At 43.4% G+C, this 25,596-nt stretch overlaps 1 protein-coding gene across 1 annotated transcript in view; it reads left to right on the top strand.

Annotated features, from left to right (window-relative positions):
- LOC138676167 (cadherin-related family member 4-like) overlaps positions 1–25,596 on the top strand; it is a 245,039-nt gene that overhangs the window by 209,493 nt on the left and 9,950 nt on the right. The window contains exons 20-21 of the mRNA XM_069765150.1: positions 21,986–22,116; positions 25,472–25,564. Coding sequence (XP_069621251.1) covers positions 21,986–22,116; positions 25,472–25,564 — 224 coding nt within the window. The remainder of the gene's footprint in view (positions 1–21,985; positions 22,117–25,471; positions 25,565–25,596) is intronic.

The raw sequence follows: 25,596 nt of genomic DNA, 5'->3' as shown, positions 1-25,596 counted from the left end.
GCGCTATACTCACTCCACTCTCTTCAGATGCAATCTTCTTCTTACATAGTGCTATACTCACTCCACTCTCTTTAGATGCAATCTTCTTCTTACATAGTGCTATACTCAATCCACTCTCTACAGATGCAATCTTCTTCTTACATAGCGCTTTACTCACTCCACTCTCTTTAGATGCAATCTTCTTCTTACATAGTGCTATACTCACTCCACTCTCTACAGATGCAATCTTCTTCTTACATAGTGCTATACTCACTCCACTCTCTTTAGATGCAATCTTCTTCTTACATAGCGCTATACTCACTCCACTCTCTTCAGATGCAATCTTCTTCTTACATAGCGCTATACTCACTCCACTCTCTTTAGATGCAATCTTCTTCTTACATTGTGCTATACTCACTCCACTCTCTTTAGATGCAATCTTCTTCTTACATAGTGCTATGCTCACTCCACTCTCTTCAGATGCAATCTTCTTACATAGTGCTATACTCACTCCACTCTTTTTAGATGTAATCTTCTTCTTACATAGTGCTATACTCACTCCACTCTCTTCAGATGCAATCTTCTTACATAGTGCTACACTCACTCCACTCTCTTCAGATGCAATCTTCTTCTTACATAGTGCTATACTCACTCCACTCTCTTTAGATGCAATCTTCTTCTTACATAGTGCTACACTCACTCCACTCTCTTCAGATGCAACCTTCTTCTTACATAGTGCTACACTCACTCCACTCTCTTCAGATGCAACCTTCTTCTTACATAGTGCTATACTCACTCCACTCTCTTTAGATGCAGTATTCTTCTTACATAGTGCTATACTCACTCCACTCTCTTTAGATGCAATCTTCTTCTTACATAGTGCTATACTCACTCCACTCTCTTTAGATGCAATCTTCTTCTTACATAGTGCTATACTCACTCCACTCTCTTCAGATGCAATCTTCTTCTTACATAGTGCTATACTCACTCCACTCTCTTTAGATACAATCTTCTTCTTACATAGTGCTATACTCACTCCACTCTCTTTAGATACAATCTTCTTCTTACATAGTGTTATACTCACTCCACTCTCTTCAGATGCAATCTTCTTCTTACATAGTGTTATACTCACTCCACTCTCTTTAGATGCAATCTTCTTCTTACATAGTGCTATACTCACTCCACTCTCTTTAGATGCAATCTTCTTCTCACATAGTGCTATACTCACTCCACTCTCTTTAGATGCAATCTTCTTCTTACATAGCGCTATACTCACTCCACTCTCTTTAGATACAATCTTCTTCTTACATAGTGTTATACTCACTCAACTCACTTCAGATGCAATCTTCTTCTTACATAGTGTTATACTCACTCCACTCTCTTCAGATGCAATCTTCTTCTTACATAGCGCTATACTCACTCCACTCTCTTCAGATGCAATCTTCTTCTTACATAGTTCTATACTCACTCCACTCGCTTTAGATGCAATCTTCTTCTTTCATAGTGCTGTGCTCACTCCACTCGCTTTAGATGCAATCTTCTTCTTACATAGCACTATACTCACTCCACTCTCTTTAGATGCAATCTTCTTCTTACATAGCACTATACTCACTCCACTCTCTTCAGATGCAATCTTCTTCTTACATAGTGCTATGCTCACTCCACTCTCTTCAGATGCAATCTTCTTCTTACATAGTGCTATACTCACTCCACTCTCTTCAGATGCAATCTTCTTCTTACATAGCGCTATACTCACTCCACTCGCTTTAGATGCAATCTTCTTGCATAGCACTATGCTCATCCCACTCACTACCACCTACATTTTGAACCTCTCATCTGAATTAGTGCTGCTTTGCACTTACGCAAACTGGTTCTTTCCATCCTCAAGTGTGTCTTAATTGCTTGCTATGCTACTGTTGTTCTGTATTTTTACTTTCAGACAGTTTCTACACTTTCATGATATTCATGTGATACATGCTTTTAGCTTATACCTTGGACTGTTTGAAACCCTGTCTTTTGTTTGGTTCTCATAGCTGTAATCTCTCAATTTTCAAAGAAATATACTTATCTAGCATCCATCACTACAGTTGGAGGGTGCACTGGATTATACAGCAAGAAAAGCAGAACATGCAATTCTTGCCATCACAATGATATAAACCATGTGTTACTCTTACTATCACTAGTTGCTGCAAAGCCTGAAAACCATATATGCTGTGCCACATGATAGTTTTACCCTGTGACTAAGGGCTACTGGGTATGAAGCACAAAAACCATGTCTTGTATGTTCTATACTATGACAAAGTGCTGCATGGGACTGAAATGTATCAGCTCTATGACTTTTGTGTTTTACTATTTTGGATACATAATAACGTCTGCAATTTTATGCTACAACTATCAATCAAACAAACATTAACTAAAAAAACCTAGTAACAGAGGGATGAGTAAGTCTTAAAAGTTTGTCTATTGCACTTTACTAATGAGCAAAAGTTAGAACTTCTCAGGTAGAAAGCTTCTTAGCAGGTGGCACATTTTGGAAGTTCATTGCTGTATTGCCTCTCCCAATTTGGGGAGATGGAGTGCAATTTATGTAAGCACTGGGCTGCATAGGGTCTAAACGTTGTATTAAAATAAAAAGATAATAGCAACTGAAATTTGCTCAAAGCCATTCACTTTTATAATATAAAAACTCTAACATTTGAACTTCATGTTAACTGCATTTTTTTAATAATTAAAAAAAGTCTATGCAATGCTTAATTGTAAAGCCATTATTGTTTATACTGTAGGTGATTGTATAAATTTTCATTAATTTAGGTTACAAGTTAAACATTAGTACTTTATTTTAATTAACTGTGAAGGGATGGAAAGATTAGGGAAAAAACAGGACTGGCTTGAAACAGTGCTATAGCCCCATCTAGTGTTCATAGGTGAAAATGTTTTAATTAGCAAATCCATGGTATCTTACCATCATCTGCTCCATTTTCTTCAAAGAGCAGTTTTTAAATAAAAAGCAGATTAACAAAGTCTAAGGCGTGCTGGAAAGTATGTCTGTTGCATAAAATCCTACCCTGGTTCCCTGTTAATAAGGCAACTGTTAGACCCTGCAAGCAGAGGCGTAGCTAGGGTTTTGGCTCAGGGGGGGCAACGCTTCTGAGTGGGCCCCTAACCAGGTAACCTTGATTACAACTCGGTGATGTGCCCTAATAGTGGAGGAGAACCTCTATAGATGACCGCGCTGTTACTGAAGATAATCTCTATATAACGACCAACATGGATATTACCGCCATATGGTCAGTGGTAGATACCAGCCCTACAGAACATAGATCACCGCACAGTTACAAATAATGACTTACAGCTGACATTCTTTGTGATGGAGTAGTCACTTTTCCTGTCTTTTCCATCTGGCCCAGACCCACATGACAACTTCTTCCAGCAACGACTCGGCTACAGAGAATACAACAAAGACACATTTCACTTCTCATATTCCAGCTCCATCACCATCTATTCTCAACCTACACAAACTCCTCATCCTGCTGATACCCCAATACAGAGCCACTGCTGCCCTGTGTGTTCCTATTACTGCCCCTGATACCCCAATACTGAGCCGCTGCTGCCGTATGTGTCCCTATTACTGCACCTGATACCCCAATACTGAGCCGCGGCTGCCGTATGTGTCCCTATTACTGCCCCTGATACCCCAATACTGAGCCACTGCTGCCATATGTGCCCCTATTACTGCACCCTCTGTGTGATTCTCTGTGCCCTCTAAATTCCAAGGCACCCCTCTATAATATAGCAATGCCAGGTGCAAGTGCCCTAGAAAACAGTGCCCATATTTTGCCTCCTAGAAAGTAATATTGTCCTGTGTGCCCCTTTGATAGTCACAGTAACATGAGTTCCCCTATAACAATAAGTGCCCACTTTACATTTAATATTGTCCTGAGTCAGCCCCCTGTACAGCTCCCCTATACACAGCATGATGCTCTCTTATACTCAGTATAATGACCCCTTATTAGCCTCCAAACTGATGGCTCCAACACTGTAATCCCCACAATGTATGATGCCCCTCTAGATAGCCTCCATATAGTATAATGCACCTGATCGTCCTCAATATAGTATAATGCACTCCCCATAGGCCTACTCTATATTGTATAATGCACCCCCATAGGCAGACTCTATAGCACAAGGCAGCACCCATAGGCAGACTCTGTAGTATAAGGCAGCACCCCATAGGCAGACCCTGTAGTATAAGGTAGCACCCGCAGGCAGACCCTGTAGTATAAAGCAGCACCCCTTTAGGCAGACCCTGTAGTATAAGACAGCACCCCTATAGGCAGACCCTGTACTCTAAGGCAGCACCCCTATAGGCATACCCTGTAATATAAGGCAGCACCCCCATAGGCAGACTCTGTACTATAAGGCAGACCCCCCATAGGCAGACCCTGTAGTATAATTCAGACCCCCCAAAGGCAGACTTTGTAGTATAAGGCAGACCCCCCATAGGCAGACTCTGTAGCATTAGGCAAACCCCCCCATGCGCAGACCCTGTAGTATTAGGCAGACCCCCCATAGGCAGACCCTGTAATATTAGGCAGACCCCCCATAGGCAGTCCCTGTAGTATTAGGCAGACCCCCTATAGGCAGATTCTGTACTATAAGGCAGCACCCCTTAAAAAAATAAATACTCACCTCTCTTCTTCCTGACGCTGACAGGGGGTTGATGGGGGAAGGAGCACAGTGCTCCTTCCCTCATCATTACGGTCAGCTGTATCTGCTAAATGCCAGTACAGCTGACCCTGCGATGACAGGTGGGGGCCCACTGCTGGCACCGGACCCCCCGCCTACTCAGGGGCAACATAGCGGCAGAGAAGGAAGATCGATTCTCCCTGCTCTGCCGCAGAAGGTAACTGTATCGGTGCGCTACGCGCACCGATACGGTTACAGTGGTGTAGCTCTGGATGGGCCCCCTCTGAGCACTGGGCCCGGGGTGCCCGCACCCTCTGCCCCCCAGTAGCTACCCTACTGCCTGCAAGGCATCTATAATATATTTTATATATTCTTTGACGCTCATGAATAGATTAGCCAATAGCATTGACATGCAATAGACAGAACTACTTTGGGCATCAGAGTTACAAAAACGTGAATTAAAGGGAACCTGTCACCCCGTTTTTTCAGTAGGAGATAAAAATACTGTTAAATAGGGCCTGAGCTGTGCTTTACAATAGGGTATTTTTTGTCCCCTGATTCCCTACCTATGCTGCCGAAATACCTTACAAAAGTGGCCTTTTTCGCCTGTCAATCAGGCTGGTCAGGTCAGATGGGCGTGGTCACAGCGCTGTTTCTCCCCCACATCTTGCTTATGTTCCCGTTGGTGGCGTAGTGCTTCTCGCATGCGCAAGTGCCGAATGCACTGCGCAGCTGTAGATAATGAGCGCGCTCTCCGCTATTCAGCGGTTTCTCGGTGGGCGCGGCCATCTTCCTGAGGCCGCGCGTGCGCAGATGGAGTCTCCTGCTTCGAGGCTTCAGGAAAATGGCCGCGGGATGCCGTGCGTGCGCAGATGGACATCGCGGCGGCCATTTTCCTGAAGCCGAGTTCGAATCTCGGCTTCAGGAAAATGGCAGCTGCGATGTCCATCTGCGCACACGCGGCATCCCGCGGCCATTTTCCTGAAGCCCCAGGAAGCAGGAGACTCCATCTGCGCACGCGCAGCCTCAGGAACATGGCCGCGCCCACCGAGAAACCGCTGAATAGCGGCGAGCACGCTCTTTTTCTACAGCTGCGCAGTGCATTCGGCACTTGCGCATGCGAGAAGCACTACGCCACCAACGGGAACATAAGCAAGATGTGGGGGAGAAACAGCGCTGTGACCACGCCCATCTGACCTGACCAGCCTGATTGACAGGCGAAAAAGGCAATTAAAAATAGTGTTTTAAAGCTATAGTCGTCACTTAATCCTTTCAGTACAAGTCCTACAGGCTTTAATTTCTTTATAAACTATTGAGAATTTTTATTTCTTGTATTTTATTAATATTTAAATAAAATTTTTTAACTGAATAATTTTAAATGTCTATTTTGAGCTCACAAACTCCTGAATGATTCTTTTTTTTTAGATTTTAATCATGCCAGCCACAAAGAGGTGTGATTGGTCTCTAAAAAAGAGAGCTATTGCTATTGTCTTGAGGAAGGAGGGATACAGTTTCCGAGAAATTGCTGGGAAGATGGGTGGTGGAGTCACTGCTTCTGGAGGGCAAAAGCTATGTTCATGTTTTGCTGATAGTTGCAGCATCAAAACTAAGAGTGGAAAGGGAAGGAAAAACTCCAAAAACAGACAGAAGAATTGTTAGGTTAGCCTTGAAAAATGGAAGAGCATCAGCCAAGGAACTCAACCAGTTCTTGCACGACGGAGGAGTTTCGGTGTCTGATAGAACAGTATACCTCGTCGATTACTTGATGCCGGTCTGAAATCACTAACACAAAGGAAAAAGCCATTCCTAAATCTTAAAAAGAGAAGTAAGAGAATTTCCTAGGCCAAAGAACATCTTAGCTGGACATCTGAAGATTGGAAGAAAGTAATTGGGAGCAATGAAACGAGAATATCAATTTTTGGTAGTGGCGGAGTGCATTATGTTCGGAGAAGGCCAAAGGAAGACTGTCTTCCAGAATGCATGACAGCTACAATAAAACATCCTGAAAGTGTTATGATATGGGACTGCAGTGCCCAGGGGGGACTAGATATTATAGATGCCAGGGCCAGCCAATAAAGTAATTAGGAATGCCACAGGCGGCATTGTGGCATGATAGCCCATTGTCCCTCACACTGAGCCCTTACAGCCTCTTAGTGTGTGTGTGTGTGTGCGCGCAGTATCAAGGATGAATGCTGACAGGGCTATTAACCCCTTCATGACCCAGCCTATTTTGACCTTAAAGACCTTGCCGTTTTTTGCAATTCTGACCAGTGTCCCTTTATGAGGTAATAACTCAGGAACGCTTCAATGGATCCTAGCGGTTCTGAGATTGTTTTTTCGTGACATATTGGGCTTCATGTTAGTGGTAAATTTAGGTCAATAAATTCTGTGTTTATTTATGATAAAAACGGAAATTTGGCAAAAATTTTGAAAATTTCGCAATTTTCACAGTTTGAATTTTTATTCTGTTAAACCAGAGAGGTATGTGACACAAAATAGTTAATAAATAACATTTCCCACACGTCTACTTTACATCAGCACAATTTTGGAAACAAAATTTTTTTTTGCTAGGAAGTTATAAGGGTTAAAATTTGACCAGCGATTTCTCATTTTTACAACGAAATTTACAAAACCATTTTTTTTAGGGACCACCTCACATTTGAAGTCAGTTTGAGGGGTCTATATGGCTGAAAATACCCAAAAGTGACACCATTCTAAAAACTGCACTCCTCAAGGTGCACAAAACCACATTCCAGAAGTTTATTAACCCTTCAGGTGCTTCACAGCAGCAGAAGCAACATGGAAGGAAAAAATGAACATTTAACTTTTTAGTCACAAAAATGATTTTTCAGCAACAATTTTTGTATTTTCCCAATGGTAAAAGGAGAAACTGAACAACGAAAGTTGTTGTCCAATTTGTCCTGAGTACGCTGATACCTCATATGTGGGGGTAAACCACTGTTTGGGCGCACGGCAGGGCTTGGAAGGGAAGGAGCGCCATTTGACTTTTTGAATGAAAAATTGGCTGCACTCTTTAGCGGACACCATGTCAAGTTTGGAGAGCCCCCGTGTGCCTACAAATTGGAGCTCCCCCACAAGTAACCCCATTTTGGAAACTAGACGCCCCAAGGAACTTATCTAGATGCATAGTGAGCCCTTTAAACCCCCAGGTGCTTCACAAATTGATCCGTAAAAATGAAAAAGTACTATTTTTTCACAAAAAAAATTCTTTTAGCCTCAATTTTTTCATTTTCACATGGACAACAGGATAAAATAGATCCTAAGATTTGTTTGGCAATTTCTCCTGAGTACACCGATACCTCACATGTGGGGGTAAACCACTGTTTGGGCACATGGTAAGGCTCGGAAGGGAAGGAGCGCCATTTGACTTTTTGAATGAAAAATTATCTCCATCGTTAGCGGACACCATGTCGCGTTTGGAGAGACCCTGTGTGCTTAAACATTGGAGCTCCCCCACAAGTGACCCCATTTTGGAAACTGGACCCCCCAAGGAACTTATCTAGATGCCTAGTGAGCACTTTAAACCCTCAGGTGCTTCACAAATTGATCCGTAAAAATGAAAAAGTACTTTTTTTTCACAAAAAATTTCTTTTCGCCTCAATTTTTTCATTTTCACATGGTCAATAGGATAAAATGGATCCTAAAATTTGTTGAGCAATTTCTCCCGAGTACGCCGATACCTCATATGTGGGGGTAAACCACTGTTTGGGCACACGGCATGGCTCGGAAGGGAAGGCGCGCCTTTTGACTTTTTGAATGGAAAATTAGCTCCAATTGTTAGCGGACACCATGTCGCGTTTGGAGAGCCCCTGTGTGCCTAAACATTGGAGGTCCCCCACAAATGACCCCATTTTGGAAACTAGACCACCAAAGGAACTAATCTAGATGTGTGGTGAGCACTTTGAACCCTCAAGTGCTTCACAGAAGTTTATAACGCAGAGCCATGAAAAAAAAAAAAATTATTTTCTCAAAAATGATTTTTTAGCCCACAATTTTTTATTTTCCCAAGGGTAACAGGAGAAATTTGACCCCAAAAGTTGTTGTCCAGTTTCTCCTGAGTACGCTGATACCCAATATGTGGGGGTAAACCACTGTTTAGGCACATGCTGGGGCTCGGAAGTGAAGTAGTGACGTTTTGAAATGCAGACTTTGATGGAATGCTCTGCGGGCATCACGTTGCGTTTGCAGAGCCCCTGATGTGGCTAAACAGTAGAAACCCCCCACAAGTGACCACATTTTGGAAACTAGACCCCGAAAGGAACTTATCTAGATGTGAGGTGAGTACTTTGAACCCCCAAGTGCTTCACAGAAGTTTATAACACAGAGCAGTGAAAATAATAAATACGTTTTCTTTCCTCAAAAATAATTTTTTAGCCCAGAATTTTTTATTTTCCCAAGGGTTACAGGAGAAATTGGACCACAAAAGTTGTTGTACAGTTTCTCCTGAGTAAGCTGATACCCCATGTGTGGGGGTAAACCACTGTTTGGGCACACGTGGGGGCTCAGAAGGGAAGTAGTGACTTTTGAAATGCAGACTTTGATGGAATGGTCTGCGGGCGTCACGTTGTGTTTGCAGAGCCCCTGGTGTGCCTAAACAGTAGAAACGCCCCACAAGTGACCCCATTTTGAAAACTAGACCCCCAAAGGAACTTATCTAGATATGTGGTGAGCACTTTCAACCCCCAAGTGCTTTACAGAAGTTTATAACGCAGAGCCATGAAAATAATAAATACATTTTCTTTCCTCAAAAATAATTTTTTAGCCCAGAATTTTTTATTTTCCCAAGGGTTACAGGAAAAATTGGACCCCAAAAGTTGTTGTCCAGTTTCTCCTGAGTACGCTGATACCCCATGTGTGGGGGTAAACCACTGTTTGGGCACACGTCGGGGCTCAGAAGGGAAGTAGTGAATTTTGAAATGCAGACTTTGATGGAATGGTCTGCGGGCGTCACGTTGCGTTTGCAGAGTCCCTGGTGTGCCTAAACAGTAGAAACCCCCCACAAGTGACCCCATTTTGGAAACTAGACCCCCAAAGGAACTTATCTAGATATGTGGTGAGCACTTTCAACCCCCGAGTGCTTTACAGAAGTTTATAACGCAGAGCCAAGAAAATAATAAATACGTTTTCTTTCCTCAAAAATAATCTTTTAGCCCAGAATTTTTTATTTTCCCAAGGGTTACAGGAGAAATTGGACCCCAAAAGTTGTTGTCCAGTTTCTCCTGAGTACGCTGATACCCCATGTGTGGGGGCAAACCACTGTTTGGGCACACGTCGGGGCTCAGAAAGGAAGTAGTGACTTTTGAAATGCAGACTTTGATGGAATGGTCTGCGGACGTCATGTTGCGTTTGCAGAGCCCCTGGTGTGCCTAAACAGTAGAAACCCCCCACAAGTGACCCCGTTTTGGAAACTAGACCCCCCAAGGAACTTATCTAGATATGTGGTGAGCACTTTGAACCCCGAAGTGCTTCACAGACGTTTACAACGCAGAGCTGTGAAAATAAAAAATCATTTTTCTTTCCTCAAAAATGATGTTTTAGCAAGCAATTTTTTATTTTCTCAAGGGTAACAGGAGAAATTGGACCCCAGTAATTGTTGCGCAGTTTGTCCTGAGTATGCTGGTACCCCATATGTGGGGGTAAACCACTGTTTGGGCACACGTCGGGGCTCGGAAGTGAGGGAGCACCATTTGACTTTTTGAATACAAGATTGGCTGGAATCAATGGTGGCGCCATGTTGCGTTTGGAGACCCCCTGATGTGCCTAAACAGTGGAAACCCCTCAATTCTACCTCCAACACTAACCCCAACACACCCCTAAACCTTATCCCAACTGTAGCCGTAACCCTAATCACAACCCTAACCCCAACACACCCGTAACCCCAACACACCCCTAACCCTAACCACAACCCTAATTCCAACCCAACCCTAACCCTAAGGCTATGTGCCAACGTTGCGGATTCGTATGAGATTTTTCAGCACCATTTTTGAAAAATCCGCGGGTAAAAGGCACTGCATTTTACCTGCGGATTTACCGCGGATTGCCAGTGTTTTTTGTGAGGATTTCACCTGCGGATTCCTATTGAGGAACAGGTGTAAAACGCTGCGGAATCCACACAAAGAATTGACATGCTGCGGAAAATACAACGCAGCGTTCCCGCGCTGTATTTTCCACACCATGGGCACAGCGGATTTGGCTTTCCATATGTTTACATGGTACTGTAAACCTGATGGAACACTGCTGCGAATCCGCAGCGGCCAATCCGCTGCGGATCCGCAGCCAAATCCGCACCGTGTGCACATAGCCTAATTCTAAAGGTATGTGCACACGCTGCGGAAAACGCTGCGGATCCGCAGCAGTTTCCCATGAGCTTACAGTTCAATGTAAACCTATGGGAAACAAAAATCGCTGTACACATGCTGCGGAAAAACTGCACGGAAACGCAGCGGTTTACATTCCGCAGCATGTCACTTCTTTGTGCGGATTCCGCAGCGGTTTTACAACTGCTCCAATAGAAAATCGCAGTTGTAAAACCGCAGTGAAATGCACAGAAAAACCACGGTAAATCCACAGCGGTTTAGCACTGCGGATTTATCAAATCCTCTGCGGAAAAATCCGCATAGGACCAGAATACGTGTGCACATCCCGAACCCTAACCCTAACCCTACCCCTAACCCTACCCCTAACCCTAACCCTACCCCTACCCCTAACCCTACCCCTAACCCTAACCCTACCCCTAACCCTACCCCTAACCCTACCCCTAACCCTAGTTCTTACCCCAACCTTAGTGGAAAAAAAAAATATTTATTTTTTTTATTGTCCCTACTTATGGGGGTGACAAAGGGGGGGGGGTCATTTACTTTTTTTTTTATTTTGATCACTGAGATAGGTTATATCTCAGTGATCAAAATTCACTCTGGAACGAATCTGCCGGCCGGCAGATTCGGCGGGCGCACTGCACATGCGCCCGCCATTTTGGAAGATGGCGGCGCCCAGTAAAGAAGATGGACGGACCCCGGGAGGCCAGGTAAGTATAAGGGGGGGGGAGATCAGGGCACGGGGGGGGCGTCGGAGCACGGGGGGGTGGATCGGAGCATGGGGGGGTGGATCGGAACACGGGGGGGTGGATTGGAGCACGGAGTGGGGGATCGCTGTGCGGGCGGGTGGATCGGAGCACGGGGGCATCGCTGTGCGGGGGGGGATCGGAGTGCGGGGGGGTTTGATTGGAGCACAGGGGTGTGATTGGAGCACGGGGGGAGCGGACAGGAGGATGGGGGAGCGGAGCACAGGACGGAGGGGAGCGGACCACAGATCGGGGGGCTGGGGGGGGGGCGATCGGTGGGGTGGGGTGGGTGCACATTAGTGTTTCCAGCCATGGCCGATGATATTGCAGCATCGGCCATGGCTGGATTGTAATATTTCACCATTTTTTTAGGTGAAATATTACAAATCGCTCTGATTGGCAGTTTCACTTTCAACAGCCGATCAGAGCGATCGTAGCCACGGGAGGGTGAAGCCACCCCCCCTGGGCTAAACTACCACTCCCCCTGTCCCTGCAGATCGGGTGAAATGGGAGTTAACCCTTTCACCCGATCTGCAGGGACGCGATCTTTCCATGACGAATATGCTGCGTCATGGGTCGGAATGGCACCGACTTTCATGACGCAGCGTATGCGTCAAAGGTCGGGAAGGGGTTAATGTAATCAAAAGAGAGGCTTTACTGTATTCACTTCAGAATACATAGTCCATAGCGATGGTATCACAGTCCTTCATATAAGCTTGAAATTTTAGGTAGCAAGTGAGATGGTCACTGTGACGTTTTAGATGGAATCTTCCCAGTTAATGGCTTAAATAAAGTGATTGGCTGGCTGCCGGTTATATACCGAGTTACTATCTAAATTCATACAGCTCTTCAGCTATATTACTACCAAGGATGGGGCTACACGGTTTGGTTCACTGTGGAAATAGTGTTCACTAGGGTTGAGCGACTTTTACTTTTATAGGATCGGGTCGGGTTTCACGAAACCCGACTTTTTCAAAAGTCGGGTCGAGTGAAATCGGCCGATCCTATAAAAAAGTCGGGGTCGGACGAAACTCGAGACCCAATGCAGTGCATTGGGTTTCTAATGGTTCCAAGGGTCTGAAGGAGAGGAAACTCTCCTTCAGGCCCTGCAATCCATATTTAAGTGTAAAATAAAGAATTAAAATAAAAAATATCGCTATACTCACCCTCTGACGCGCCCTGGTACTAACCGGGAACCTTCCTTCCTTCGAATCAGCGCTTGCAGGACCTTGCGTGACGTCGCGGTGACGTCGCGGCTTGTGATTGGTCGCGTGAGCGGTCACATGGGCTGCTGATTCGAAGGAAGGAAGGTTCCCGGTTAGTACCAGGGCGCGTCAGAGGGTGAGTATAGCGATATTTTTTATTTTAATTCTTTATTTTACACTTAAATATGGATTCCGATACCGATTTCCGATATTGCAAACATATCAGAACTCGGGATCGGAATTCCAATACCAGATTCAGAAGATCACCGACTTCATGGCCGACCCCACACAGGGGTCGGGTCGGGTTTCATGAAACCCGACTTTGCCAAAAGTCGGCGACTTCTGAAAGTGGCCGACCCGTTTCGCTCAACCCTAGTGTTCACGGCTTATTCATGTTTAACTCCTGACATGGTTCCCTCTTGCAAGGCATACAGTAGAAAATGCAGCAGAACATGAGGCAGTCATGCTGGCAGAACCATTAAAGGTGTGGAGTGTAGCAGAAGAGCCCTTGTACAGCTTTATCTCTTCTGCCTCTAAGAAGATTCAAATTTAACATGCCATCATGAAGTAGGCTGTTGCAGTTTCCTGGCCGATTGAAGATTAAGGAAAGCAGGACCTAGGCTAAAGGCAGAGCAGCCTATGAAGTCGACCTCTCCTCACGTCGCTCCTCACAGGAAGGAGAGGAACTCCTCCCTGACTTTTACCTCAGCAGGTTCTAGGGGCTTCCGCAGGAAAACAGGCTGAGAGAGTGTCATGTGACCAAACCCTTGCACCTTTACACTTTGGACAGAAGATGGCAGTATAAGACAATTTATCGAATAAACCACATAACAGGGACATAGGTTTTTGGTAACAACCCGGCAACGATATTTTGCAACAGATAGGAGGAGGTACTGTGACACTACAGGGCTGTATGTCCTGGCATAGAATTGGGAGAATACAGGTCCTTAACCCCTTTACCCCCAAGGGTGGTTTGCACGTTATGGACCGGGCCAATTTTTACAATTCTGACCACTGTCCCTTTATGAGGTTATAACTCTGGAACGCTTCAATGGATCCCAGTGATTCTGACAATGTTTTCTCATCACATATTGTACTTCATGATAGTGGTAAAATTTCTTTGATATTACCTGCGTTTATTTGTGAAAAAAACAGAAACATGGCGAAAATTTTGAAAATTTCGCAATTTTCCAACATTGAATTTTTATGCAATTAAATCACAAAGATATGTCACACAAAATACTTAATAAGTAACATTTCCCACATGTCTCCTTTACATCAGCACAATTTTGGAACCAAAATTTTTTTTTGTTAGGGAGTTATAAGGGTTAAAAGTTGACCAGCAATTTCCCATTTTTACAACACCATTTTATTTTAGGGACCACATCTCATTTGAAGTCATTTTGAGGGGTCTATATGATAGAAAATACCCAAGTGTGACACCATTCTAAAAGCTGCACCCCTCAAGGTGCTCAAAACCATATTCAAGAAGTTTATTAACCCTTCAGGTGTTTCACAGGAATTTTTGGAATGTTTAAATAAAAATGAACGTTTAACTTTTTTTCACAAAAAATTTACTTCAGCTCCAATTTGTTTTATTTTACCAAGGGTAACAGGAGAAAATGGACCACAAACCTTGTTGTACAATTTGTCCTGAGTACGCCGATACCCCATAAGTGGAGGTAAACCACTGTTTGGGCGCATGACAGAGCTTGGAAGCGAAGGAGCGCCATTTGACTTTTTAATGCAAAATTGACTGGAATTGAGATGGGACGCCATGTTGCGTTTGGAGAACCACTGATGTGCCTAAACATTGAAACCCCCCCACAAGTGACACCATTTTGGAAAGTAGACCCCCTAAGGAACTTATCTAGCGGTGTGGTGAGCACTTTGACCCACCAAGTGCTTCACAGAAGTTTATAATGCAGAACCGTAAAAATAAAAAATATTTTTTTCTTCACAAAAATTATATTTCGCCCCCAATTTTTTATTTTCCCAATGGTAAGAGAAGAAATTGGAACCAAAAAGTTGTTGCACAATTTGTCCTGAGTACTCTGATACCCCATATGTGGAGGTAAACCACTGTTTGCGCGCATGGGAGACCTCGGAAGGGAAGGAGCGCCGTTTGACCTTTCAATGCAAAATTGATAGGAATTGAGATGGGACGCCATGTTGCGTTTGAAGAGCCACTGATGTGTCTAAACATTGAAACCCCCCACAAGTGACACCATTTTGGAAAGTAGACCCCCTAAAGAACTTATCTAGATGTGTGGTGAGCACTTTGACCCACCAAGAGCTTCACAGAAGTTTATAATGCAGAGCCATAAAAATAAAACAAAAAATTTTTTCCCACAAATATTATTTTTTAGCCCCCAGTTTTGTATTTTCCCAAGGGTAAAGGCCCCTTCACATTAAGCGACGCTGCACCGATACCGACAACGATCCGGATCGCTGCAGCGTCGCTGTTTGGTCACTGGAGAGCTGTCACACAGACCGCTCTCCAGCGACCAACGATGCCGGTAACCAGGGTAAACATCGGGTAACTAAGCGCAGGGCCGCGCTTAGTAACCCGATGTTTACCCTGGTTACCTTCCTAAAAGTAAAAAAAACAAACAGTACATACTTACCTAACGCTGTCTGTCCTCCAGCGCTGTGCTCTGCACTCCTCCTATACTGTCTGTGTGAGCACAGCGGCCGGAAAGCAGAGCGGTGACGTCACCGCTCTGCTTTCCGGCTGACCGGCGCTCACAGCCAGTGCAGGAGGAGTGCAGAGCACAGCGCTGGAGGACAGACAGCGGTAGGTAAGTATGTAGTGTTTGTTTTTTTTACTTTAACGATGGTAACCGGGGTAAACATCGGGTTACTAAGCGCGGCCCTGCGCTTAGTTACCCGATGTTTACCCTGGTTACCAGTGAAGACATTGCTGAATCGGTGTCACACACGCCGATCCAGCGATGTCTCCAGGGAGTCCAGCGACGAAATAAAGTTCTGGACTTTCTTCAGCGACCAACGATCTCCCAGCAGGGGCCTGATCGTTGGTCGCTGTCACACATAACGATTTTATTAACGATATCGTTGCTACGTCACAAAAAGCAACGATATCGTTAACAATATCGTTATGTGTAAAGGTACCTTTACAGGAGAAATTGGACCCAAAATTTGTTGAGCAATTTGTCCTGAGTGCGCTGATACCCCATATGTGGGGGGGAACCACCGTTTGGGCGCATGGGAAGGCTCGGAAGGGAAGGAGCGCCATTTGAAATACAGACTTAAGGTACCTTCACACATAACGATATTGTTAACGATATCGTTGCTTTTTGTGACGTAGCAACGATATCGTTAATGAAATCGTTATGTGTGACAGCGACCAACGATCAGGCCCCTGCTGGGAGATCGTTGGTCGCTGAATAAAGTCCAGAACTTTGTTTCGTCGCTGGACTCCCTGGAGACATCGCTGGATCGGCGTGTGTGACACCGATCCAGCGATGTCTTCACTGGTAACCAGGGTAAACATCGGGTAACTAAGCGCAGGGCCGCGCTTAGTAACCCGATGTTTACCCTGGTTACCATCCTAAAAGTAAAAAAAAACAAACACTACATACTTACCTACAGCCATCTGTCCTCCAGCGCTGTGCTCTGCTCTCCTCCTGTACTGGCTGTGAGCGTCGGTCAGCCGGAAAGCAGAGCAGTGACGTCACCGCTCTGCTTTCCGGCCGCTGTGCTCACAGACAGTACAGGAGGAGTGCAGAGCACAGCGCTGGAGGACAGACGGCTGTAGGTAAGTATGTAGTGTTTGTTTTTTTTTACTTTTAGGATGGTAACCAGGGTAAACATCGGGTTACTAAGCGCGGCCCTGCGCTTAGTTACCCGATGTTTACTCTGGTTACCGGCATCGTTGGTCGCTGGAGATCGGTCTGTGTGACAGCTCTCCAGCGACCAAACAGCGACGCTGCAGCGATCCGGATCATTGTCGGTATCGCTGCAGCGTCGCTTAATGTGAAGGGGCCTTTAGATGGAATGGTCTGCAGGCGTCACATTGCGTTTGCAGAGCCCCTAATGTACCTAAACAGTAGAAACCCCCACAAGTGACCCCATATTGGAAACTAGACCCCCAAAGGAACTTATCTAGATGTGTTGTGAGAACTTTGAGCCCCCAAGTGTTTCACTACAGTTTCTAACGCAGAGCCGTGAAAATTAAAAAATCTTATTTTTCCCACAAAACTTATTTTTTAGCCCCCAGTTTTGTATTTTCCCAAGGGTAACAGGAGAAATTGGACCCCAAAATTTGTTGTCCAATTTGTCCTGAGTGCGCTGATGCCCCATATGTTGGGAGGAACCACCGTTTGGGTGCATGGGAGGGCTCGGAAGGGAAGGAGCGCCATTTGGAATGCAGACTTAGATGGAATGGTCTGCAGGTGTCACATTGCGTTTGCAGAGCCCCTAATGTACCTAAACAGTAGAAACCCCCCACAAGTGACCCCATATTGGAAAAAAAAAAACCCCACGAACTTATCTAGATGTGTTGTGAGAACTTTGAGCCCCCAAGTGTTTCACTACAGTTTATAACGCAGAGCCGTGAAAATTAAAAAATCTTATTTTTCCCACAAAACTTATTTTTTAGCCCCCAGTTTTGTATTTTCCCAAGGGTACCAGGAGAAATTGGACCCCAAAAGTTGTTGTCCAATTTGTCCTGAGTACGCTGATACCCCATATGTTGGGGTAAACTCCTGTTTGGGCACACGGGAGAGCTCGGAAGGGAAGGAGCACTGTTTTACTTTTTCAACGCAGAATTGGCTGGAATTGAGATCGGACGCCATGTCGCGTTTGGAGAGCCCCTGATGTGTCTAAACAGTGGAAACCCCCCAATTATAACTGAAACCCTAATCCAAACACACCCCTAACCCTAATTCCAATGGTAACCCTAACCACACCTCTAACCCAGACACACCCCTAACCCTAATCCCAACCCTATTCCCAACCGCAAATGTAATCCAAACCCTAACCCTAACTTTAGCCCCATCCCTTATTGTAGCCTTAACCCTAACTGTAGCCTTAACCCTAACTGTAGCCTTTACCCTAACTGTAGCCTTAACCCTAGCCCTAACCCTAGCCCTAACCATAACCCTAGCCCTAACCCTAGCCCTAACCCTAGTCCTAACCCTAGCCCTAGTCCTAGCCCTAACCCAAGCCCTAATCCTAGCCCTAACCCTAGCCCTAACCCTAACCCTAGCCCTAACCCTAACCCTAGCCCTAACCTTAACCCTAACCCTAACCCTAACCCTAGCCCTAAACCCTAGCCCTAGCCCTAACCCTAATGGGAAAATGAAAATAAATACATTTTTTAAATTTTTTTTATTTTTCCCTAACTAAGGGGGTAATGAAGGGGGGTTTGATTTACTTTTATAGCGGGTTTTTTTAGCGGATTTTTATGATTGGCAGCCGTCACTCACTGAAAGACGCTTTTTATTGCAAAAAATATTTTTTGCGTTACCACATTTTGAGAGCTATAATTTTTCCATATTTGAATCCACAGAGTCATGTGAGGTCTTGTTTTTGCGGGACGAGTTGACGTTTTTATTGGTAACACTTTCGGGCACGTGACATTTTTTGATCGCTTTTTATTCCGATTTTTGTGAGGCAGAATTAGCAAAAACCAGCTATTTATGAATTTCTTTTGGGGGAGGCGTTTATACCGTTCCGCGTTTGGTAAAATTGATAAAGCAGTTTTATTCTTCGGGTCAGTACGATTACAGAGATACCTCATTTATATCATTTTTTTATGTTTTGGCGCTTTTATACGATAAAAACTATTTTATAGAAAAAATAATTATTTTTGCATCGCTTTATTCTGAGGACTATAACTTTTTTATTTTTTTGCTGATGATGCTGTATGGCGGTTCATTTTTTGCGGGACAAGATGACGCTTTCAGCAGTACCATGGTTATTTATATCTGTCTTTTTGATCGCGTGTAATTCCACTTTTTGTTCGGCGGTATGATAATAAAGCGTTGTTTTTTGCCTCGGTGTTTACTGAAGGGGTTAACTAGTGGGCCAGTTTTATAGGTCGGGTCGTTACGGACGTGGCGATACTAAATATGTGTACTTTTATTGTTTTGTTTTTTTATTTAGATAAAGAAATGTATTTATGGGAATAATATATATTTTTTTTCATTATTTAGGATTTTTTTTTTTTACACACTTGTAAAAAATTTTCTTTACTTTTTTACTTTGTCCCAGGGGAAGACAATACAGATCGGTGATCTGCCAGTTTGCACAGCACTCTGACAGATCACCGATCTGTCAAACAGCGCTGCAGCGTTACCAAGTGCCTGCTCTGAGCAGGCACTTGGTAAGCCACCTCCCTCCCTGCAGGACCCGAATCTGCGGCCATCTAGGATCCGGGACTTGCTGCAGGGAGGAGGTAAGAGACCCCCGGAGCAACGCAATCACATAGCGTTGCTGCGGGGGTCTCAGGGAAGCCCCCTCCCTGCGCGATGCTTCCCTGCACCGCCGGCACATCGCGATCATGTTTGATCGTGGTGTGCCGGGAGTTAATGTGCCGGGGGCGGTCCGTGACCGCTCCTGGCACATAGTGCCGGATGTCAGCTGCGATAAGCAGCTGACACCCGGCCGCGATCGGCCGCGCTCCCCCCGTGAGCGCGGCCGATCACCTATGATGTACTATTCCGTCCTTGGGAAGTAAAGCCCACCCCACATGGACGGAATAGTACGTCTAATGGCAGAAAGGGGTTAAGGGAACTGTAAATGCTTCAAAATATATTAATGATGTCCTTGAACCAAAGCTCATCCCATCAATTTGTGACCTTGGCAAGGAACAGACCGAAACTATTCTTCAACAGGATGGAGCACCATGTCACACTGCAAGGCAATGTCTAAAATGGTTTGAAAGCAAACAAATGTCTGGTCTTTCATGGCCAGGAAACAGCCCTGATCTGAACCCTTTTAAACATCTGTGGTCAAGATTACAGCGATTGGTTTCTAGTAAGCGACCGAGCAGCAAACAGGCATTGATTGCAGCTGTTATCAGTTCCTGGTACCATGTTATCACCACAGAGAACCTGAGAAGTCTTGTTGAATCAATGCCAAGGAGATGCAAGCCTGTTACCGATGCTAAAGGATACCCTACACGCTACCAAAGAAAGAACACATAGGGATAGCATGAAATTAACATTTTAGGACGTGATAATTTGATTTGACCATTCTGCTGCTCTTATAGAAGTAATGAGATATTTTGTATTATGGTAACCTTTTTTCTATGTAGAGGTATTCTAATATACCTCAGACTATTTGTGGCATTATTGTTATAAACACTTTGTATGATTGCATGCTAAAAACTTTAAAAAATGACAAAAATTTGATGTGTATCCAAAATTTTGGCCACTAGTGTAGAGTCAGTAAAAGATGTAACAAACCCCAGTATGAAGTACAGCAGGGTGAAACAAGCAGGGTTAATGAGGATTGAAAACACGTTGCAGCAATATAGGTAACAATGGAGCCTTACTAGTGTCATATCCTTATGATTAGCAGGTCAGTGAATTGCGGTTTTAAATGTGGCACCTTCACAGTAATCCCAAGCAGAGTCCTTAATGTGTACATTTTTGGTATTGCCGTGTTTAGAAACGCCCAATTTATCAAAATTTAAAAAGAATTTATCAAGATTGGTTGATGGCGTAATGAGAAAAAAAATAAAAATGCCAGAATTCCAATTTTTGGGGTCGCCACAACATTGCAATAAAACGCAATAACTGGTGATCAAAACATTGCATCTATTGCAAAATGGTATTGATAAAACGTCAGTTCACCGTGCAAAAAATAAGCTTTCACCCAACCCCAGATCCCAAAAATGGAGCTGCTACAAGTCTTGGAAAATGATGCAATTTTTTTAGCGCTTAAATAAAAAAGAACCTAGACATGTTTGATATGTACGAACTGCTAATGACCAGGAGAAGCATAATGACAGGTCAGTATTAGCATTTGGTTAACATGGTAAAAAAAAAAGAGATTGTGGAATTGCAAAATTTCACCGGCCTTGGAATTTTTTTCACATTTTCAAGTACATTATATGGTAAAGTCAACGGTGTTGTTCAAAAGTACAACTCGTCCCACAAAAAACAAGCCATCACACGGTCATATTGATGGAAAAATAAAAAATAAGTGAGTCAACCAGTATGCACAAACTTAAGGAATGTGTAAAAGAGACCTGGGATCAGACTTCAGTGGAGACATGTTTGAACCTGATAGAGAGCTTGCACAGAAGGATTCATGCAGTGTTAAAAGCCACAATTGAATTTACAAAATACTAAGTATACTAAAAATACTAAGATATTCAAGGTGATTGTCTATAAAATGTTGATAGTCTCACGTTCGAAGCAGTAGCTAGCGTATGGTGCAATATGACGCCTGAAAGTCAAAAGTTCAAACATTGTTACCCTTTTGCGTGTTAGCGTATAAAACTCAACCCAGAATGTGATAGGGCAGACCAAAATAGGAAAACAGCAAACACCTGGAAAGGATCAAAGAATGAAGAGGGAGCAAAGACAATTGGAACCATCAGCAGTTGGACCGGGAAGGCAATAACACAGCAGACAAAGGAACTAACCACGGATCAACAGGTCAGCTGAATGCCTGGCCCCTGAGCCATGACAATATGGCATAAAAATGGATACTGTACAGAATTAGAAAACCCTGGCTACTTTCTCCTAGATAAAGCTCTATTGAAGTAAAAGAAATGAAGATGAAATACCACCATCTAAGCAGACATGAGTAAGAACTATTTTTTGAAAACCTAACTCTCACTTTATTGAGTTACAGCAAAGTTATAAATCAAGAGATTTATAGAACTGCAATCATTTTTCATCTTGATGTGAATTTCCTCCATATAATTAGTTTTCCATATGTGATATGACATTTTGATTGGTTAAGTAACACCAATACGATACAATTATAAATGCTGTACCTGTTAATATGCATTGCTGCAAGGAACTAACCAATTAATATGTACCTTATTTATTTCTAGGTGACAACAGCTGTGCTTGTCCGAACTTCATATTTTTGGCATCCTGATAATTGGTTTCCAGCTGTTATTACAATTACTGCCGCACTTTTTCTCTTGTGCCTGTATGCGTTGGCATGGGGTACACTAAAAGAGTAAGAACTAACTTATTAACTTTTTTTCCCTCAACTGTTTCCTTATTGATTTAATTTATCAAACATATCACATCTATAACCAAAAATTACAAGTCTGAATAACCTTGACTATACCATAAAAAATCAAAATACAGTAAATACCAAACCTAACACTATAATATTGTTTAGTTTATAAAACTTTCATCATCAAAATGTTATCAATTTGGTTACAATGAAAGTGAAATATGTAACATTACTAATACAAGGGGTGATAATGACAAATCTATAGGCTTACCAGGAGATATTAAGTTTATTTTGTGTCGTATATTTAGGCTACGGTCAAAATATATGGTCAGTATTTTACCTGGGTATTTGTAAGCTAAAACCAAATGAGGAGCAATCAGAGAAAAAGTATAATAGAAACAAGTCACCACTTCTGTATTTATCACCCACTCCTGGTTTTGGCTTATAAATACTGATGTGAAATACTGACCAAATACTGAATGTGTGACCATAGCCTTAGTTTCATAATCCCGAATTGTATCTTCATCTGAAGAATATAGTCTTTTACAATTGTATTGCCATTGTTCTCTAAAACTAAGCATGATCATATTACAATGTAGCTTGGTGGGAAAACTCTATAGATAATAGCTTACACATTATTGTGAGGTATTTAGAAGATTTGTTAAATAAATTACTTAGGTCTTAGGGTACATTGCCACTTTTCCACGCCCCCGGAAGAAGCTGAGGGCGAAACGCGCGTCGGGGCGCAAGTGGACCACATAACCACCCTTTATCACATTATTTACCATTCAATATACCTGTGGCATCCAGCGATAAGGTAATATTATTATACCTGGATTTGCAGTACTCTTATGCAGAGGTTCACACTGATGAAGGATAATTGTTTATGGATGCTCTTTTGGGCACTGTCAGATACTCAATATTTATTCAGTGTACCCAGTGTGTCTCTTAACAAGCTTATAGCAGCATATAGCCATACTTTACTCAAGCACCAGGTTTTGACAAGTTTTTTTCTCTGCTGGGAACTAGCCACATATTCATGTAATTAAATGGTTTTGGGTTTGTTTCTGGGTCTCCCTCCAGGTATTTTTTGTATTTTATGCACTATGTCTTTTATCTTTTATCAACTATAAATAAAGTAAGATATTTTAAGTATATTTTGGTCCTCTTCCTTGGGCCCACAGGTTAATTCTAGGTGGGGTCTTATGTTGGGCCACTTTCCATACAGTTTAATGTTTGGTAACAATTATATAAAAGCTATGTAGTTAATGAAGGAAAAAACTAAAACAGGGACAGACTGAACATTTGTGAATTAAAATAGGCCTTATGAAACCTTGATCACTAAGAGTTGTCTTCAAAGACCAAAACACGGGCGACACTGATCTTCAAATCTATCTTTTGTACTCAAATGAAGTATGCGGTGGCTATGCTGGCTGGAAATATACCAATGATTTTAAAGATCTCTGAGACTTAAGGGTTTGAGCATCTTTTAGATGCTTTCATACATACTACCATTTTGAAGCAAAAGATGCTTCAGGAAAACAACGGTGGTATTTTTCCTGAAACATCTCCTTTGGCGCCTTGTTTGTACTTATCGTGGCATCTTTGCTACTAGACTTTTTTTTTAAGTGCACATATATAAACAAGTTAGTGGCATATTGAAAATTGATCTCACTTCTTTTAGACTCTTCACTGCTTTCAAAGCCTAAAGTAGTTACAAAAAGCACACAAGGCTGGACATATGAACAGCAAGTTGTTTTGACATTACTGTGTATATGTTAATTTTTTTGTGCTATTTTAGCTATTTTTCAAGTAGATTTCAAGTTAAATCTGCCTGAAAAAGACAACATGTGCACATACCCTAAGCCAAATTTCATGCATCCATGAAACACTGACTGTGCTGGGATCAGAACACATAGCCTAACCACTGGGTCTCATGCCCTATTTAGTCAGTTAACGATTTTCAGTGGGAAAACAGCATTGTCATTCATATGGTCACATAAACTGCAAATCCAATGGAAGAAACACAAGACTTTGCTTCAGATTTTGCAACAGATTCCACATCAGATTTTTACTAACTTGAGGATGCCGATGGCTACAACTAGGGTTGAGCGACCTTCACTTTTATAGGATCGGGTCGGGTTTCACGAAACCTGACTTTTGGAAAAGTCGGGTCGAGTGAAATCGGCCGATCCTATAAAAAAGTCAGGGTCGGGGTCGGCCGAAACTCGAAACCCAATGCAGTGCATTGGGTTTCCATGGTTCCCAGGGTCTGGAGGAGCGGAAACTCTCCTTCAGGCCCTGGGATCCATATTTAAGTGTAAAATATAGAATTAAAATAAAAAATATCCTTATACTTACCCTCTGACGCGCCCTGGTACTAACCGGGAACCTTCCTTCCTTAGAATCAGCCTTCCAGGACCTTCGGTGACGTCGCGGGTGACGTCGCGGCTTGTGATTGGCCGCGCGGCCGCCCATGTGACCGCTCGCGCGGCCAATCACAAGCCGCGACGTCACCCGCGATGTCACCGAAGGTCCTGGAAGGGCTGATTCTTAGGAAGGAAGGCTGTCGGAAGGAAGCAGGGCGCTTCCGAGGGTGAGTATATTCCTATTAGGTATATACTCACCCTCGGAAGCGCCCTGCTTCCTTCCGACAGCCTTCCTTCCTAAGAATCAGCCCTTCCAGGACCTTCGGTGACATCGCGGGTGACGTCGCGGCTTGTGATTGGCCGCGCGAGCGGTCACATGGGCGGCCGCGCGGCCAATCACAAGCCGCGACGTCACCGCGACGTCACGGCAAGGTCCTAGAAGCGCGGATTCGAAGGAGGAAGGCTGCCGGTTAGTACCAGGGCGCGTCAGAGGGTAATTATTGCAATATTTTTTATTTTAATTCTATATTTTACACTTTAATCTGAATTCCGATACCAATTCCCGATATCTTAAACATATCGGGAATCGGGATCGGAATTCCGATTCCAGATTCAAAAGATCGCCGACTTCATGGCCGACCCCCCACTGGGGTCGGGTCGGGTTTCATGAAACCCGACCTTGCCAAAAGTCGGCGACTTTTGAACAATTTCGACCCGTTTCGCTCAACCCTAGCTACAACACTTTATTGTAATTTATCTTGAGCAGAATTTCTGAAAAAAGAGGTGAAAAGACAATAGGTCTTAAATCAAAAATTTAAGTTGTCCGGTTTCTATTAGTAACTAATTGCTTCCAAGTACATGTAATCTGATTGGATGCTTTAGACTTGAAGTTCACTTTTTCTCGGAGATACTTTCATACCTTAAACTTCTAAATAGACACATTAAAAATAATCTGAAAACCTACTTTAATTCTCTTTTCACAGTGTTCCACAATACTCAAAATTCTTTCCCACGTGCCAAAAAAATCAACAACCTAAACCTCTGAACTTTTCTAACAACAATCTAACCAACCCAACGTAAGTACATATTTATACATGTTCATATGTGG

Source organism: Ranitomeya imitator, chromosome 4 (assembly GCF_032444005.1).
Source record: "Ranitomeya imitator isolate aRanImi1 chromosome 4, aRanImi1.pri, whole genome shotgun sequence".
Taxonomy (NCBI): Eukaryota; Metazoa; Chordata; class Amphibia; order Anura; family Dendrobatidae; genus Ranitomeya; species Ranitomeya imitator.
This window is presented reverse-complemented; position numbering and strand designations above follow the sequence as displayed.